The sequence below is a fragment of the Phocoena sinus genome, chromosome 21 (genome assembly GCF_008692025.1).
Source record: "Phocoena sinus isolate mPhoSin1 chromosome 21, mPhoSin1.pri, whole genome shotgun sequence".
Taxonomy (NCBI): Eukaryota; Metazoa; Chordata; class Mammalia; order Artiodactyla; family Phocoenidae; genus Phocoena; species Phocoena sinus.
The window spans coordinates 565,194-580,279 of record NC_045783.1 but is presented as its reverse complement, the minus strand read 5'-3'; the positions used below and the strand labels follow the sequence as shown (position 1 = coordinate 580,279).

The 15,086-nt window shown below is 39.7% G+C and overlaps 1 protein-coding gene across 4 annotated transcripts in view; it reads left to right on the top strand.

Annotated features, from left to right (window-relative positions):
- The window catches only part of TENM3 (teneurin transmembrane protein 3), a 454,793-nt gene that overhangs the window by 17,796 nt on the left and 421,911 nt on the right, over positions 1-15,086 (top strand). For all 4 annotated transcript variants that reach the window (XM_032618480.1, XM_032618479.1, XM_032618478.1 and 1 more), the window contains exon 2: positions 6,469-6,747. In XM_032618480.1, the coding sequence (XP_032474371.1) occupies positions 6,469-6,747 (279 nt within the window). The remainder of the gene's footprint in view (positions 1-6,468; positions 6,748-15,086) is intronic.

The following is a 15,086-nucleotide window of genomic DNA, read 5'->3' as shown; positions in this document are numbered from 1 at the left end:
TTCATCCTCAGGTACACTTTGTTCTTCCTGCAATTTATTATTTTGGGACTGTTTCAAATTGTAATGGGAAACTCTGTGGCTGGCCTTGCTGATCAAGGTTATCAAAATTCAGAGTGCAGGAGGTAAATACTGATTTCGCCAGTCTCGGCCAACAGAATTAATATAAAGACTCTACAGGGTGAAGAAAGAAATTAAGGTAATAGTGTTAGAAGCATGGCAAAGAACACAATCTGAAGAAACCATGGAAAATAAGAATAAATGTATCCTCATCTCCTTCATGTTACTTGAAGCCAAAGATGAGTTTAAACAAGACGGTCATGTCTTTAGTCTGGTTCCAGAGCATCTTTGCCGCCTTTTTCTGCCAGTCTCTTCCCATTTCTCCACATTGACCTAAAATCCAGCGCCAAGAACCGCATCCCAACCCCAAATTCCCACTCCATGGTACCTCAGCCAACTGCCTCTTCTCCCAATCAGGAACCCTTCTTTTCACCATCTTCCTTCTGTTTGTCCAAACTGCCTGAGCTTTCCATAAGTATAGCCCATCTTGCTAAACATTGCTGAATTGTAGGAAATAATCTAATAGACTAATTCATTCAAATTTAATAGCTAGATCTCCCCAGGGGTGTCTGCATTAAAACGAGGGATCCTACAAGCAAGAATCCTTAACCTAAGGGGGGAATGAGCAACCGTGGACTTTGAAGCACTGGGGAGAGAGAGTTTCGAATGAAGGAAAAGTCAACTTTGGTGATGTGACTATTCTAAAATTATTTGAAAACCATCTTGTCCCCCCCCCCGCTCAAGTTATACATTTCTCTATGATTATTACATTTGTCCAGGTGTTTATTTTTTGTCATTTTTCATTTTGCTTCCCTTCATGCTGGCTTCATTTACATAAAGCATCTCTTTTTTTAATTAAAAACAATTTTAAACTGAATGAACGATTCTTTAAATTCTATAGTGCTTTACAATTTTCAAAAGATTCATACATACGATTTCATATAATTCCGTAATAACCCTTTTTTTCTCCCCTCCCCCTATATTGTCCTCCCCACTTCCCTCTCCCCATTGGTAACTGCTAGTTTGTTCTCTGTATCTGTTTGTCTGCTTCTTGTTTGTTTTATTCATCAGTTTGTTGTATTTTTCAGATCCTACATATAAGTGATGTCATACAGTATTTGTCTTTCTCTGTTTGATTTATTTCACTTAGCATAATACCCTCCAAATCCATCCATGTTGCTGCAAATGGCAAAATTTTATTCTTTTTGTGGCTGAGTATATATATATATATATATACATATATATGTACACTCGGTATTATATATATAATGGAATACTACTCAACCATATATATATGTGTGTGTGTGTGTGTGTATATATATACTCAGTATTATATATATAATGGAATACTACTCAGCCATATATGTATATGTGTGTGTGTATATATGTATATATACTCAGTATTATATATATAATGGAATATATATATATACACACACAGCTTCTTTATCCATTGATCTGTTGATGGACACTTAGGTTGCTTCATACTTTGGCGATTATAAATAACATTGCTATGAACACTGAGATGCATGTATCTTTTTGAATTAGTGCTTTTGTTTATGTTTTGGATATATACCCAGGAGTGGTATTGCTGGGTCATATGGTAGTTCTATTTGTAGTTTTGTGAGAAATCCCCACACAGTTCTCCACAGTGGCTGCATCAGTTTACATTCCCACCAGCAGTGTAGGAGGGTTCTCTTTTCTCCACAGCCTCGCTAACATTTGTTTGTGTTCTTTTTGATGATAGCCGTTCTGACAAGTGAGGTGGTATCTCACTGTGGTTTTGATTTGCATTTTTCCCTGATGATTAGCGGTGTTGAGCATCTTTGGCCATCTGCATTTCCTCTTTGGAAAAATGACTATTCAGTTCTTCTGCCCATTTTTAAATCAGGTTGGTTGTTTTTTTGATGCTCTGTGAGCTGTTTATATATGTTGGAAATTAATCCCTTATCTGTCTTATCATTTGCAAATATCTTCTCCCATTCAGTAGGCTGTCTTTTTGTTTTGTCAATGCTCTCCTTTATGCTTTGCCAAAGCGTAAAGCATCTCTTAAACCAAGTCATCACAGCCCTGAAAAGTGAAAAAATAGAGTGGTGAAGTGGCTTGAATGAAGCCAGTAAGTGGCTTTAAATTAGGTCCATTGGAAATCAAGTTTAGTGTTCTTTCCCAAGAGAGCAAAAGCAAATTTTACTTCAGTAAGGAAATCTAACAGCTTGCTTTCTAGCTTGCATTTCAGAAACAGACCTTAAGAGTTTGAATCATCGCGAGACATTGATTTCAGAGGGTCAGATGTTTGTTTGTTTTTAACATCTTTATTGTAGTTTAATTGCTTTACAATGGTGTGTTAGTTTCTGCTTTATGAAAAAGTGAATCAGCTATATGTATACATATATCCCCCTATCCCCTCCCTCTTGCGTCTCCCTCCCACCCTCCCTATCCCACCCTTCCAGGTGGTCACACAGCACCGAGCTGATCTCCCCGTGCTATGTGGCTGCTTCCCACTATCTATCTGTTTTACATTTCGTAGTGTATATATGTCCAGGCCACTCTCTCACTTCGTCCCAGCTTCCCCTTCCCCCTCCCCGTGTCCTCAAGTCCATTCTCTACGTCTGCGTCTTTATTCCTGTCCTGCCCCTAGGTTCATCAGAACCTTTTTTTTTTTTTTTTAGATTCCATATATATGTGTTAACATACGGTATTTGTTTTTCTCTTTCTGACTTACTTCACTCTGTATGACAGACTCTAGGTCCTTCCACCTCACTACAAATAACTCAACTTCGTTTCTTTCTATGGATGAGTAATATTCCGTTGTATATGTGTGCCTACATCTTCTTTATCCATTCATCTGTCGATGGACACTTAGGTTGCTTCTGTGTCCTGGCTCTTGTAAACAGAGCTACATGAACACTGTGGTACATGACTCTTTTTGAATGATGGTTTTCTCAGGGTATATGCCCAGTAGTGGGATTGCTGGGTCATATGGTAGTTCTATTTTTAGTTTTTTAAGGAACCTCCATACTGTTCTCCACAGGGGCTGTATCAATTTACATTCCCACCAACAGTGCAGGAGGGTTCTCTTTTCTCCACACCGTCTCCAGCATTTATTGTTTCTAGATTTTTTGATGATGACCATTCTGACTGGTGTGAGATGATATCTCATTGTAGTTTTGATTTGCATTTCTCTAACGATTAGTGACGTTGAGCATCCTTTCATGTGTTTGTTGGCAATCTGTATATCTTCTTTGGAGAAATGTCTATCTATGTTTTCTGCCCATCTTTGGATTGGGTCATTTGTTTTTTTGATATTGAGCTGCATGAGCTGCTTGTATATTTTGGAGATTAGTCCTTTGTCAGTTGCTTCATTTGCAAATATTTTCTCCCATTCTGAGGGTTGTCTTTTCATCTTGTTTATGGTTTCCTTTGCTGTGCAAAAGCTTTTAAGTTACATTAGGTCCCATTTGTTTATTTTTGTTTTTATTTCCATTTCTCTAGGAGGTGGGTCAAAAAGATCTTGCTGAGATTTATGTCATACAGTGTTCTGCCTATGTTTTCCTCTAAGAGTTTGATAGTGTCCGGCCTTACATTTAGGTCTTTAATCCATTTTGAGTTTATTTTGTGTATGGTGTTAGGAAGTGTTCTAATTTCACTGTTTTACATGTAGCTGTCCAGTTTTCCCAACACCATTTATTGAAGAGGCTGTCTTTTCTCCATTGTATATTCTTGCCTCCTTATCAAAGATAAGGTGACCTTATGTGCATGGCTTTATCTCTGGGTGGAGGGTCAGATGTTTAAGGAGTTTGGGATACACATACCAATTCATAGGGATGACGTCTTGGATATTCATTTGCACAATGAACTGTGTTTACATACCCAGATGACATTTTCTGCTTTCCTTCACCCCATAGATATTTGCATCAAGATGGCAGCAGTGTGAAAAGTCAGTAACATGGAAAATGTTTCAAGTTACATTTCAGAGATTAGAAAGCGAGTTCTTACTGTCTTTTAACTTGTCTCTTATTTTTATGCTCCAATGTGGGAACCTCCCCAAATAGAGGAGAGATGCACAGGATCTTATCATTCATTTTCACCCTTTAAAAATTGTTTTGGAAAAATCAACATGTTTGATGGTGATGTTTTAACTGTTTTACACACTTTCCCCCCCTCCCCATTTTAGATATGATATATAAATAGGAATGGATAAGCTCTTTCACATTAACTGTCCATTACATTCCATTAACTCTCCATTACATTGACCATTTTTGGATTTACTTTCATAAGTACAGTCCACACTATTTCTTTTAAAAATATTGCCACTACTATGTCTTAGCTCATTAAGCTTGCCTACTTTCTCACTGTTCAATGAGTTTTTATTCCCTCTTCTTTATTTTTGCTACTTCCTTTATTTTTTATTTTTATTTCTTTTATAGAAAATCTAGGTTGAATATTTGCACTTGGAATGAGAAGACCCTTTTTAAAAATTTATTTATTTATTTGTTTTTGTTTATTTTTGGCTGCGTTGGGTCTTCGCTGCTGTGCGGGGGCTTTCTCTAGTTGCGGCGAGTGGGGGCTACTCTCCGTTGCAGTGCACGGGCTTCTCATTGCGGTGGCTTCTCTTGTTGCAGAGCACAGGCTCTAGGTGTGCGGGCCTCAGTAGTTGTGGCACACGGGCTCAGTAGTTGTGGTTAGCGGGCTCTAGAGCACAGGCTCAGTAGTTGTGGCACACAGGCCCAGCTGCTCTGCGGCACATGGGATCTTCCCGGACCAGGGCTCGAACCTGTGTCCCCTGCACTGGCAGGCGGATTCTTAACCACTGCGCCACCAGGGAAGCCCCGACTACTTCCTTTGTTTTTGACATACTTTTTGGTTCAGATACTTACTCACATCTCTCTGAGATGATTTGTAGCTAATTTGTAGCAACAGATTTTCATTATTTATGAGTGTAACTGTCAGAATCCATTTGGAAGTCTGACCGAGATAAAGCAGATTCCAACTCCTGATCTGACCACAGCAATAAAGCAATTACCACACTGGCTAAAATGGGCTGAATCCTTGAGGGTGCTGATATTTGTACAACCAAATATTTACTGTCTTGTGCATTATGTCTGATTCATTTCCTAGAAGATTCAAGATGTTATTATTACAAATAATTTATAACACCCTCTTTTAAAAAACGTAATGTATGTTATTTCTCATACTAGCCAATTAACTTTAAAATGTTTGTGGATATAAGAGAGGGAAGTACAAAAATGAAAACTCTGAGTAATATAAATGCTTAATATTCTTAAAAGTTTGGTATTATATGGTAGCATTTAAATCAGTCTTGGTATACTATTATTCTCTTCCTGTATTTTGATTCTAGTTGGTACCTAAATCTTAGACTCTACCATGCCAATGAGACAGGAAATGGAAGGCCCATGTGTATGCATCCTCTAAGCAAACATTTTTGTCTCTCTTCTCACCCCTAGTATCATAAAACATAGGTGAAATTTTCAAGAATAAATACAGGATTGGAAAAGCCATTCATAACGGCAGTCATTTTAAAGTGTCACCTAATTTAAACACTTTTGCTGTAAGTTATTGCAGTGTCATGAGTTTTATTATGCTCAATTTATTAGTGAAAGCCTTCAGGGTTCACAACCATTTATTTTGCAGGGAACTTGATTTTATCATTAATTTTTAAATACATAATACTCCCGCTTTATTTTTTAGAGTGTACTTTATTTGCACAAATTGGTTTACTCTGATCAATACAGATGTTTCCAGGTGTTTATTAAAGCAAAAAATCTGGGAAGTCAGATGTCTGTACGTTTTCATGACATTACACTCCAAAAGTTAGTGTATGTTTGTACACACGTGATACATGTTTATATTGGTTGTTAAGTTTTAGGTGGGAAAATATAATCAAGACTGCCCAGGCTCCGGTTTCTAATTTTTTCTGATTATTGGGTAACTTATTCTGGAGGGCAATCTTTTCTCTTCCAAAGGAGTGACACCTGGGCGGGAAAATCCTACTGTTTGGGTTGAGAGCCAGGACCCAGGAAATAATTCTGACAATTTCTATGGCTTCACAATTCTGCTAAATACAGGTCTATCGAGGATAACTAAGCCTTTCTCTGGGTTGGGTTTTCATGGTCTGGGCCGCTTTACCTGCCGGGCTCCCTGGAGGTGTTTATGGGCTGAAATAGTTGACAAAGGAGCTCTGAGCCGTGGTGGGTGGCAAGTCAGAGATGGAGCTCCCTGCACCCCAACTGGACCCACGCGACCACAGGTCATGTGGAGCTAATGCAAACACCTGGTGCTGAGAGCTGACAAGACTGGATGCTTAAGTGTTTATTTTAGGGAGATTTTGTTTTAAAAAAACTGAAACGAGACATATACTCACTAGTTGTCATCTTCTTTCCCCCTAATTAGGACAGAATTTCACCCTAAGGCAGTTAGGCGTTTGTGAACCGGAAGCCCGAAGAGGACTGACGTTTTGTGCGGAAATGGGGCTCCCTCACAGAGGTTACTCTATCAGTGCAGGGTCAGACGCTGACACTGAGAATGAAGCAGTGATGTCCCCAGAGCATGCCATGAGACTGTGGGGCAGGGGGGTCAAGTCAGGCCGCAGCTCCTGTCTGTCAAGCCGGTCCAACTCAGCCCTCACCCTGACAGATACAGAGCACGAAAACAAGTCGGACAGTGAAAACGGTAAGTTCTTTTTTCTTTGGCTTCGTAATGTTGGCGTTCAGTGCTTCTGTCTGTTTCCGTTGACTCTGGAGGCGTGGCTTCCTTCCTTCCTCCCATCTCTCCTTCTCTTTCTTTCTTCTTCCTTTCTTTGTATTGCAACGCTACTAGTAGCGCTCAAGAAATGTCCTTCGTTATTGCATTTTTTTTTCCCCTGGGAAAAAATCAATATTCGATGACATCAGATTGTAAAATTATGCAGGCTTTCTCTGTTGTGTTAGCTATACTTTTGAAAAACAGTTTAATCGTGATAAGAAAAAAAACACACACACACAAAGATTGGCTTTGACTTATCTTGGACCATGCCACCTGTTATCCTCGATGGAGTAGCAAAGCAAGTGGTGGTAAAGTTTACCCCACAGCCAGCTTGTAATCAGAGATGTCTTTGTAGATTCCTCTTGAAAATATCTCAGAGAAGCTCCAGAATCTTAGAATGGTTGACTGAGCACACGGAATAGTTTATTAACAGGGCTCAATGACTGAAGAACAAATTTGATCATGCTTTAAACTTACTTGTTGATGACAGCAATCGAAATCTTGGTAAAGAGAAGGGAGTGTGGCCTTTGATTGCTTTGGGGACTGGATCGCTCTGCAATTAGATCGATGCACAAAAGCTGGATTTTAGGGTATCCAAAGAGCATACTGTACGAAAAATCGATATATTGGGACTCTTTTCCTATCACCAACGCAGAATAATAAAGAAACAGTTAATTTCTATGCAATAATAGATTTCAAAGAAAACTTAATTTTTAGTCACTGCAGCTTCTGGGAAGAATTGTAGCATCAGCAGCAACACACCGGACAACAAAATGACATTTCTCTTTCAGCATTTAATGTTAACAGCGTACTTGCTACTTTAATCTGGTTATTAATGCTGTGTATACGGTGTGTCAAAAAAGCAGAGAGATAATTAAAGTGGAAGAACTGCATGACGTGTGAAAAGAAAGGTGCTGTTTTACCGATGGTTTCCTTTTCGTTACTTATCGAGCAAGCTTGTCAGCCTTGCTTTGTGACAGGAAAGCGGGTCCATTGTCAGCTTTTAGTCTCAGCTCAGTCACCAAACCAAGGGGGTAGCTACTGCTTCCTACTGCTTAGTACTTGTTTTCTTGCTATCCAGGGAAAAAAAGGTCTACTTTGAACCAACTAAAACAATACCTTGTGGAGAATACTTGGGTGCATTAAACCAAAGTCAAAATCAACTACTAATAGGCACTCAATGTATTCATTTTGGAAGTGTCAGTTCTCGGTGGAGACTGGACTTATCCCAACCCAAAACCGGAAACAAGGGCAGTTCTGGCTAACAAAGTGAGTCTTAGAATCTGACTGCAGCGTTTTCCTGAGCTAATCCACTCACCTCAGTAAAACCTGTGTTTATAGACATTTTCACTGGACTCAGAAGTTTCTAACCTTAAGTATATAAGATCTGGCATCAATTTTGCTTCCTGTCCCTCTGTATGTTTATGTAACACTCTGCAAGCAATTGTAGGCGCAGTGGTTGTATTCAGATGTGTTATTTGACGTTTGATGTTCCTAAAATACATGAAAAAAGGGAGGGTACAGCAGGACAATGTGTTCAGTTCTGATTTTCTGCATCACGGACCTTCCATACCCATTTAGATATCGTCCCACATTGCGTCAGCATGCCCTTTCTATATACAACCCTTGTAGCATCTCTTTCTCTCTCTCTCTCTCATAATGAGTGTATCTTGTTATTGTGTCTGTATTGGTAAAATATAAATTAATTTTATTATTTTTTAACTTGGGTATCTGCTAAAACCATCTCACAGTGAATTCCCAAACACATGCCATTTTATATTCTTTTCAGAAAACTTAGAAACGTTGCCACCTCTAGTTAACAGTATCTAACATCCAAATGACTGGGGGCGGGGTGACAAGCCTGACACTTTCTCACACTGCCGCCCCTCTCTATTTGCAGTTATTATGAACGAGAGGAGGGACTTGCTGCCCCAGGAATCTCCTAGTCCATGTCCTTGGAATGATGTAAAGACAAGGAAAGTTACACTCGTCCATTTCTCCAAGTGGTGTTCTGAGGCAGAATGAGAGACACAGGAAGAGGGTGTCAGGGGCCTTGCCTCGAAATTCAGAACATTGGGTAGCATTTGTTGAGAGTAAACAGGTCAGCCAAGTTAGGAGTATAAAGTGTCAAAGACAACGTTTGTTGAGCTGGACAAGTGATGACTTAAACTTGTGTTTACTCTTTCCTCAAGGTTTGGCTGTGGTTGTTTTTTGAAACAACATTTTGATGGTCTAAGAGCTCCCAATGAGGTCAGCTTAGGGAAGAAAGCAAAAGAGGAAGAAAAATAGAGATGACCTCTTACTGAACACTGGCTATTTCGTATGTGTGTCCAGAGGAACATTGCAGATTCATTTATTTGTTCTGAATTTTCAGTGATTAGTCAGACAGAGCAAAATTCCATTTAAAGTAATAAATTACATTGAGATCTAGGGAAGCCTAATTTTCTGATATTTAGCAGACCTTATCATTTTGAATTGTGGAATTAAACAAGAGTATTGAGGGGTTTTTTCTGACATAAAAAACTTCTTTTCTTAAGCTGGGCTACAGTAAAAACTAAAACTTGTAATCATACACAGGGCCTCCTAACATCTTTATAAACAAGATCCTCAAATCCATTACCTGTTTCTAATATTAGTACTGCTTCTAGTCAAATATTTATAATATAAGATTTCTGAAATAATTCAACTCGGGTATTCTTAAATGCTCTCACTCTGAAAGATTATTGATTTTTCCAGCTATATTTTCCCTTGACATTCGATTATTTAAATTGTCAAAGTTTATTCATCTTCATGTTAGCTTGCCGTGTGTCCTTAGACGTTCTATCATATCACTGTAAGTTGAAACAAGAAGGATGTGCATAAAATAACTCACCAAAGTGAAACTAATTGAGAAACCAGACACTGACTTGTTTTTTCCCCCCAGTTTGGAAGGGGAGTTTGGGTTGACTCTCTTTGTCATTTGAAATAATGTGAATAAGGCTGTTTTCCTCAGAAAAAAATAAAATGTTATTCAACACTTGTGCAATTATGCAAGCTGAGTGACTGATATTCTAGTTATAACTTCAAAGAAGAGTTTAGTCACTGCAAGGGATTAGATTTCATTTATTTATTGATAAGGAGGCCAACAGTTCAAGTTAAGAAGGTGCTAGAACTGCTGTGAGGCTAATGAAATTTTGATGGCCTGAGCATCCCATGAGAGTAAAGGAACATTCGGACCATGTCACACGTCTCCGTGTTAGCAGAGATTCTAAACCAGTGATAAAATATATTCTTTTGCAAAACTAACTCTTCACCAACCGTGGGGAGTTGATGTTAAGAAGCAATTTGAGAAAAAAAATTTATTACAGTATATTGTTTCATATCAAATTTCAAATGTTAATCTCGTTCCGAATTAAGGATGTGGGAGAAGGCCTCTCTTGACAGGTACTGACAACTTTCTAAGTCAACTGCCATGCTCCAGGGCAAACACTGGAGGGTCAATGGTTTGTGACCACCTATTAGGGACGGTCCTAGTAAGCCGACTACAAAATAAATGTGATGGGCTGCCGTAATCAGAGGGAAAGTTACCAGTGTGCTCTGGCTCGTTTGAGGCCTCTTTCCTGTCTCTGATGGATTGTTAAAAGACCCCTGACTGAACGCCCACTCTCCAGCTTTGCAAGTCATCTGATCTGAATTCCAAATATCTATGTAAATGTCAGGAACAAAGAACTTTTTTTTTTTTTCGAAACATCAAGCTTTTAAGCTTTAAAAAGTGTTTATTTGTGCATCTTTTCCCAGAAGCAGCCTAGCATGTATTATTATCCTTTGTCAGCCAGCAGTGTGGTATCGTGAGAAGTACTTGGATTCAGAATCACAGCGCTCAGGGTGTAAACACTTTCATTCGACCCCTAAGACCGTTTGCTCCTGAGTCACCCAGAGCTCAAGGTCCCAACTTTCCCACCTCTGCCTGGCTACTCGGCCAGTTGTACTGCTGGCCCCAGAGATGTGGAGGTCTTCGTCTTGCTTCTTCTGCCTGTCTCCACGACCTCTTCTGCCCCTTGGGAACCAATGACCTTTGACACTAGACAGACCAAGAGGAATTGGCTCTCCGCTCCTCTTCTACCTCGTCGTAACTGGGGACCTCGAGAGCCTCCTCTTAGGGCAACAGCTGAGAACGTGTTGACGGGGGCAGACCACCTGGGATTGTACTGGCTCCACCGCCTCCCAGCGGTGTGGCCTTGGGCAAGTGACTTAACCTTCCTGTGCTACCGTTTCCATGAGGGTAAAATGCAGATCACAAATGACGTGCAGTTCGTATAGGGTTTTGCTGTGAGGATCACCTGAGCTCGGATATATGATATGCTGAGAACAACGGTGCCTGGCGCCTAGTGAGTTCCAAACAAGGGTGTCCTCTTATTATTATTTGTAAATGGTGGAAAATTGTATGTCCTTCTTAAGTGCTTGTGAAGATTAAGTGAGGTGCACGGTATCAAGTACCCACGTAGTCTTGGCCCACAGCGTGTCCCCTGCCCCCCTTCCATTTTCCCCCTCTGTCTGCATTAGTCAAGTATTTGTACGTTTGGCGAATGAGGGAGAGTGAGTGGTCTCCTCTAGGAGACCCGCTGCTGATTTGCATAGCCTGGAATTTCTGTCACCGTTTATTGACTCTTTTATTTTTCTCTAAAACCCCACATACTTTTAAATTCACTGTAATTAAATGAACGCACATCGAGTGGTGCTGACAGTTAGTCTGACGGCTGTAGGCTTCAAAGAGTTAAATGTGCTCCTTCTCTTCCTGGCCAAAGGAAATTTCAAAAGTGGTGCTTCCCTCAAAGGCATGTTACTTAGACAGCCAGTCACTTAAAAGGCAATTTAACTGGTGCTCATGAGTTCACCCAATAAAATAAATCCCTCCTGGAAGACTTTATTTCTCACCTGGGGTCTTAGCAATATACCTGTGGTAGGACCTCACTAATGCCACACTAACTGTGCAGATACTAGAGTATTCCAGGGCTAATTTGGCTAACAAGAAGCATAGAGCATTAATGTGCAGTATTTTTAAGTGTAATAGATACTTGCTTTGCCAGACTAAAACACTTCCAAAAACCAATTTACTTGTCCTTTGAAATAGTAGTTTTAAAGTCTACTTTCTGTATGGATAGATAAAATCTAAAAGTTGAGCTACTATACTTTAAAAAAAGATATACCCCGGGCTTCCCTGGTGGCGCAGTGGTTGAGAGTCCGCCTGCCGATGCAGGGGACACGGGTTCGTGCCCCGGTCCGGGAAGATCCCACGTGCCGTGGAGCGGCTGGGCACGTGAGCCTGTGTGTCCGGAGCCTGTGCTCCGCAACGGGAGAGGCCACAGCAGTGAGAGGCCCGCGTAGAGCAAAAAAAAAAAAAAAAAAGATATACCCCTTAAACCAATTTGATAAACTGTCACAGTAGAGAACTTTATTTTGCGATCCAAATTACCACATTGGGCAAAATACGTTCTCTGACAAAGTGGGCAGGGCAATTTTTTCTCTTTCTAAGCAACTGCATATAGGTGAGAGAAGAAATGGGAGGATCTGTACCTATGCTATAACCAGTTACGTTCTAGAATAGTGTGGGAGAAAGTGCCAGTGGTGTTGGAGTACCTGTTATGTCCCGTACTTGTGATGCTTCTAGCCATGACACAGACGTCATTCCTCTCCTGGCTCCTTTTCTACACGAGGCTAATCGTTGAGTTTTCCACAAATAATTTGAAGAGGTGGATTTTTGCCTATAGCCTGGTTCCGTTCCTTCAGCTTGATCTTTCTCAACTCTCAGCCTACTTTGGAAATTGATTGTGAGAATTAAGGAGGAATTCCGTTGCTGCAAGAAATAAATGGTATTTCAGTGTTATTCTAATTTGATGAGATTTTACTACACACGCTAAACCGTAACTTGAATATAAATTCCATTATGGGCTCTCTTCTCGCCTGTAATGGTCAATTCCAGCATGTCCTACTGTTGTAAATTATATTTTATGTTTTAGGTGCTCTGGGATGTCAAAATAGCAAAAGTAATATGTTGCATGCTTCCTAAATCAAGGTCAGAATTAAAGTGCTGCTTTGCAAAATACAGTCAAATAGCTTCCAATATATAAAAATAATTACATCACCTTGATGGGTATGTCTTTATAGTTTAAACAGCAACTTGTCATTCTTTAAGCAAAAGCTTCCATACTTCATTTTGGATGAAATACATTCACTTCATGGATGTGTTACAAGTCACTTGAGCACAAGTAAGTGATGATTTAAATAAAACTTTTTTAAAATTTAGTATTATGAAAGTAGAATCAAGAATGCCATAGGGGGCTTCCCTGGTGGCACAGTGGTTGGGAGTCCGCCTGCTGATTCAGGGGACATGGGTTTGTGCCCCGGTCCGGGAAGATCCCACATGCTGCGGAGCGGCTGGGCCCATGAGCCATGGCCGCTGAGCCTGCGCATCCAGAGCCTATGCATACAGCAGAGAAAAAAAAAAAAAAAAAAGAATGCCATAAAGTCCACCACCATGGTTATTATCACTTAAGTATTTATATACATTTATATTTTCCATTCTAGGAGGATTTTTGGCACTGCTTGACAGTTTGCTACTTGTCACACGGATATTGTCGTTTCTACAAAACAACTTGTATTCTAAGTACTTTTGTTCGAAGTATATAGAATATATGCAGTATCTGTTTAAAATCCAGATGTTCTTTTAATTGTGCAGTTGAAATCAACGTAAACCATACTAACACAAATCAAAACTGGTGATGCATGCTCTTTTGATTTTTGAATGTGGTTTGATATCCTTGAAAAATCACAGTAGTAGTGGTAAAATTGTTTTAATTAATGAACTGAACAGCAGCAAATGCCGAGTCAGGTTCATTGATGTAATTATCACTGAAATAGAAAAAATAAGTGTTAGAGCCATAGAACCACAGTTTATTAGCCATTCCAAGGGTGTTCAAGTGTTTGTAAAGCAACTAACTGATTTGTGGGGGGGGTGTTATTTATAGAATATTTTTCTCAGGTCATAATAATTCTGTTAATTAACATTTACCTACACACAAGTTTAAATGTGAAAAATCTTCTACCTTATTTACTGAGTAGTTTGAACGAGGGTTTCACTCTATTGGAATTTTCTTCTCTTTATCAGTTGACTTGAGATAGTTTGCCATAATGAATAGACTGTAAACTAAGTGTAAAAGCTTTCTGAATGCGTATTAAAATGGATACAAATGAGTATAAACTTGAAAAAGGGACAATTTAAAATGTCTTATGAGTAGTGCCTTGATTTTAAATATCAAGTCACACAGAAACTGAAAACTGAATAAAGTTGAGCTGTGACTTGGAATTGATTTCTCATTGAGTATGTCAACTACATTCTCAATCAATGAATGGTAAATGCTAGGTATCGTACCGGGGCTGCAAAACAAGAAAATGAGTATGATATAGTCTCTGACTCTAGAAGTTCATAGGCTGGTTGGGAAAACAGGCAAGTAGATATTACATTGTAATTGTACTTTAATGTGCTAAGTAATATTCCAACACAGTATGTGAAGTCAGCACAGAGCAGATTCTTGCCACAGAAATTGAGGGCAGGAGAGGAAAAAAGGTTTTATAAAGGAGGAAGGAGGTGGCATTGTTACACAGGCTCAAAGGATGTGTAAAAATGCAAGGTGTAGACAAAGCAGTGAAGGAGAGAGTGTGAAATCCCTGGGGACTGTTCCAAGAGCCAGAGGCTCTTTGGTGCCTGGAACACAGGGTGTTGTGTGGGTGAGTTATGAGAGTTTAGGCTGTACAGGTAGCCCCAGACCATGTTGCAAAGGGGCTTCACGGCCATGCTAAGGAATTTGTACTTTTTCCTGTAGGTAATGGAAGTCTCGGAAGAATTTTCGTATAGAGGAATATTCCAGTCATATTTACATTTTTGGAAAGTACTCAGAAAGCAGTGTAGAGTGTTAACTGTCTTTCCCACAAAGAGAGTAAGCTCCATAGGGCCGTGGCCCTGTTCGCCCTTGTGTCTCTGTGTTCACTTCACCCAGTGCCTGAATTTGGAACTGAAACTGTAGCTGAGCGAATACATAACTGGAGGTCAAACTTGAAAGCAAATTGGCCAATCAGGTAGTATTATAATTATCAGAGTGAGAAAATACAAACATTTGAACAAAGAACTGGAAAGGAAAGGGAGACAAATTCAAATAGGTTCGATTTGATGATTAATTCATTGCATTGGTGTTAGAGAAGAGGAAGACATTTAAAAAGACCCTCTAACGTGG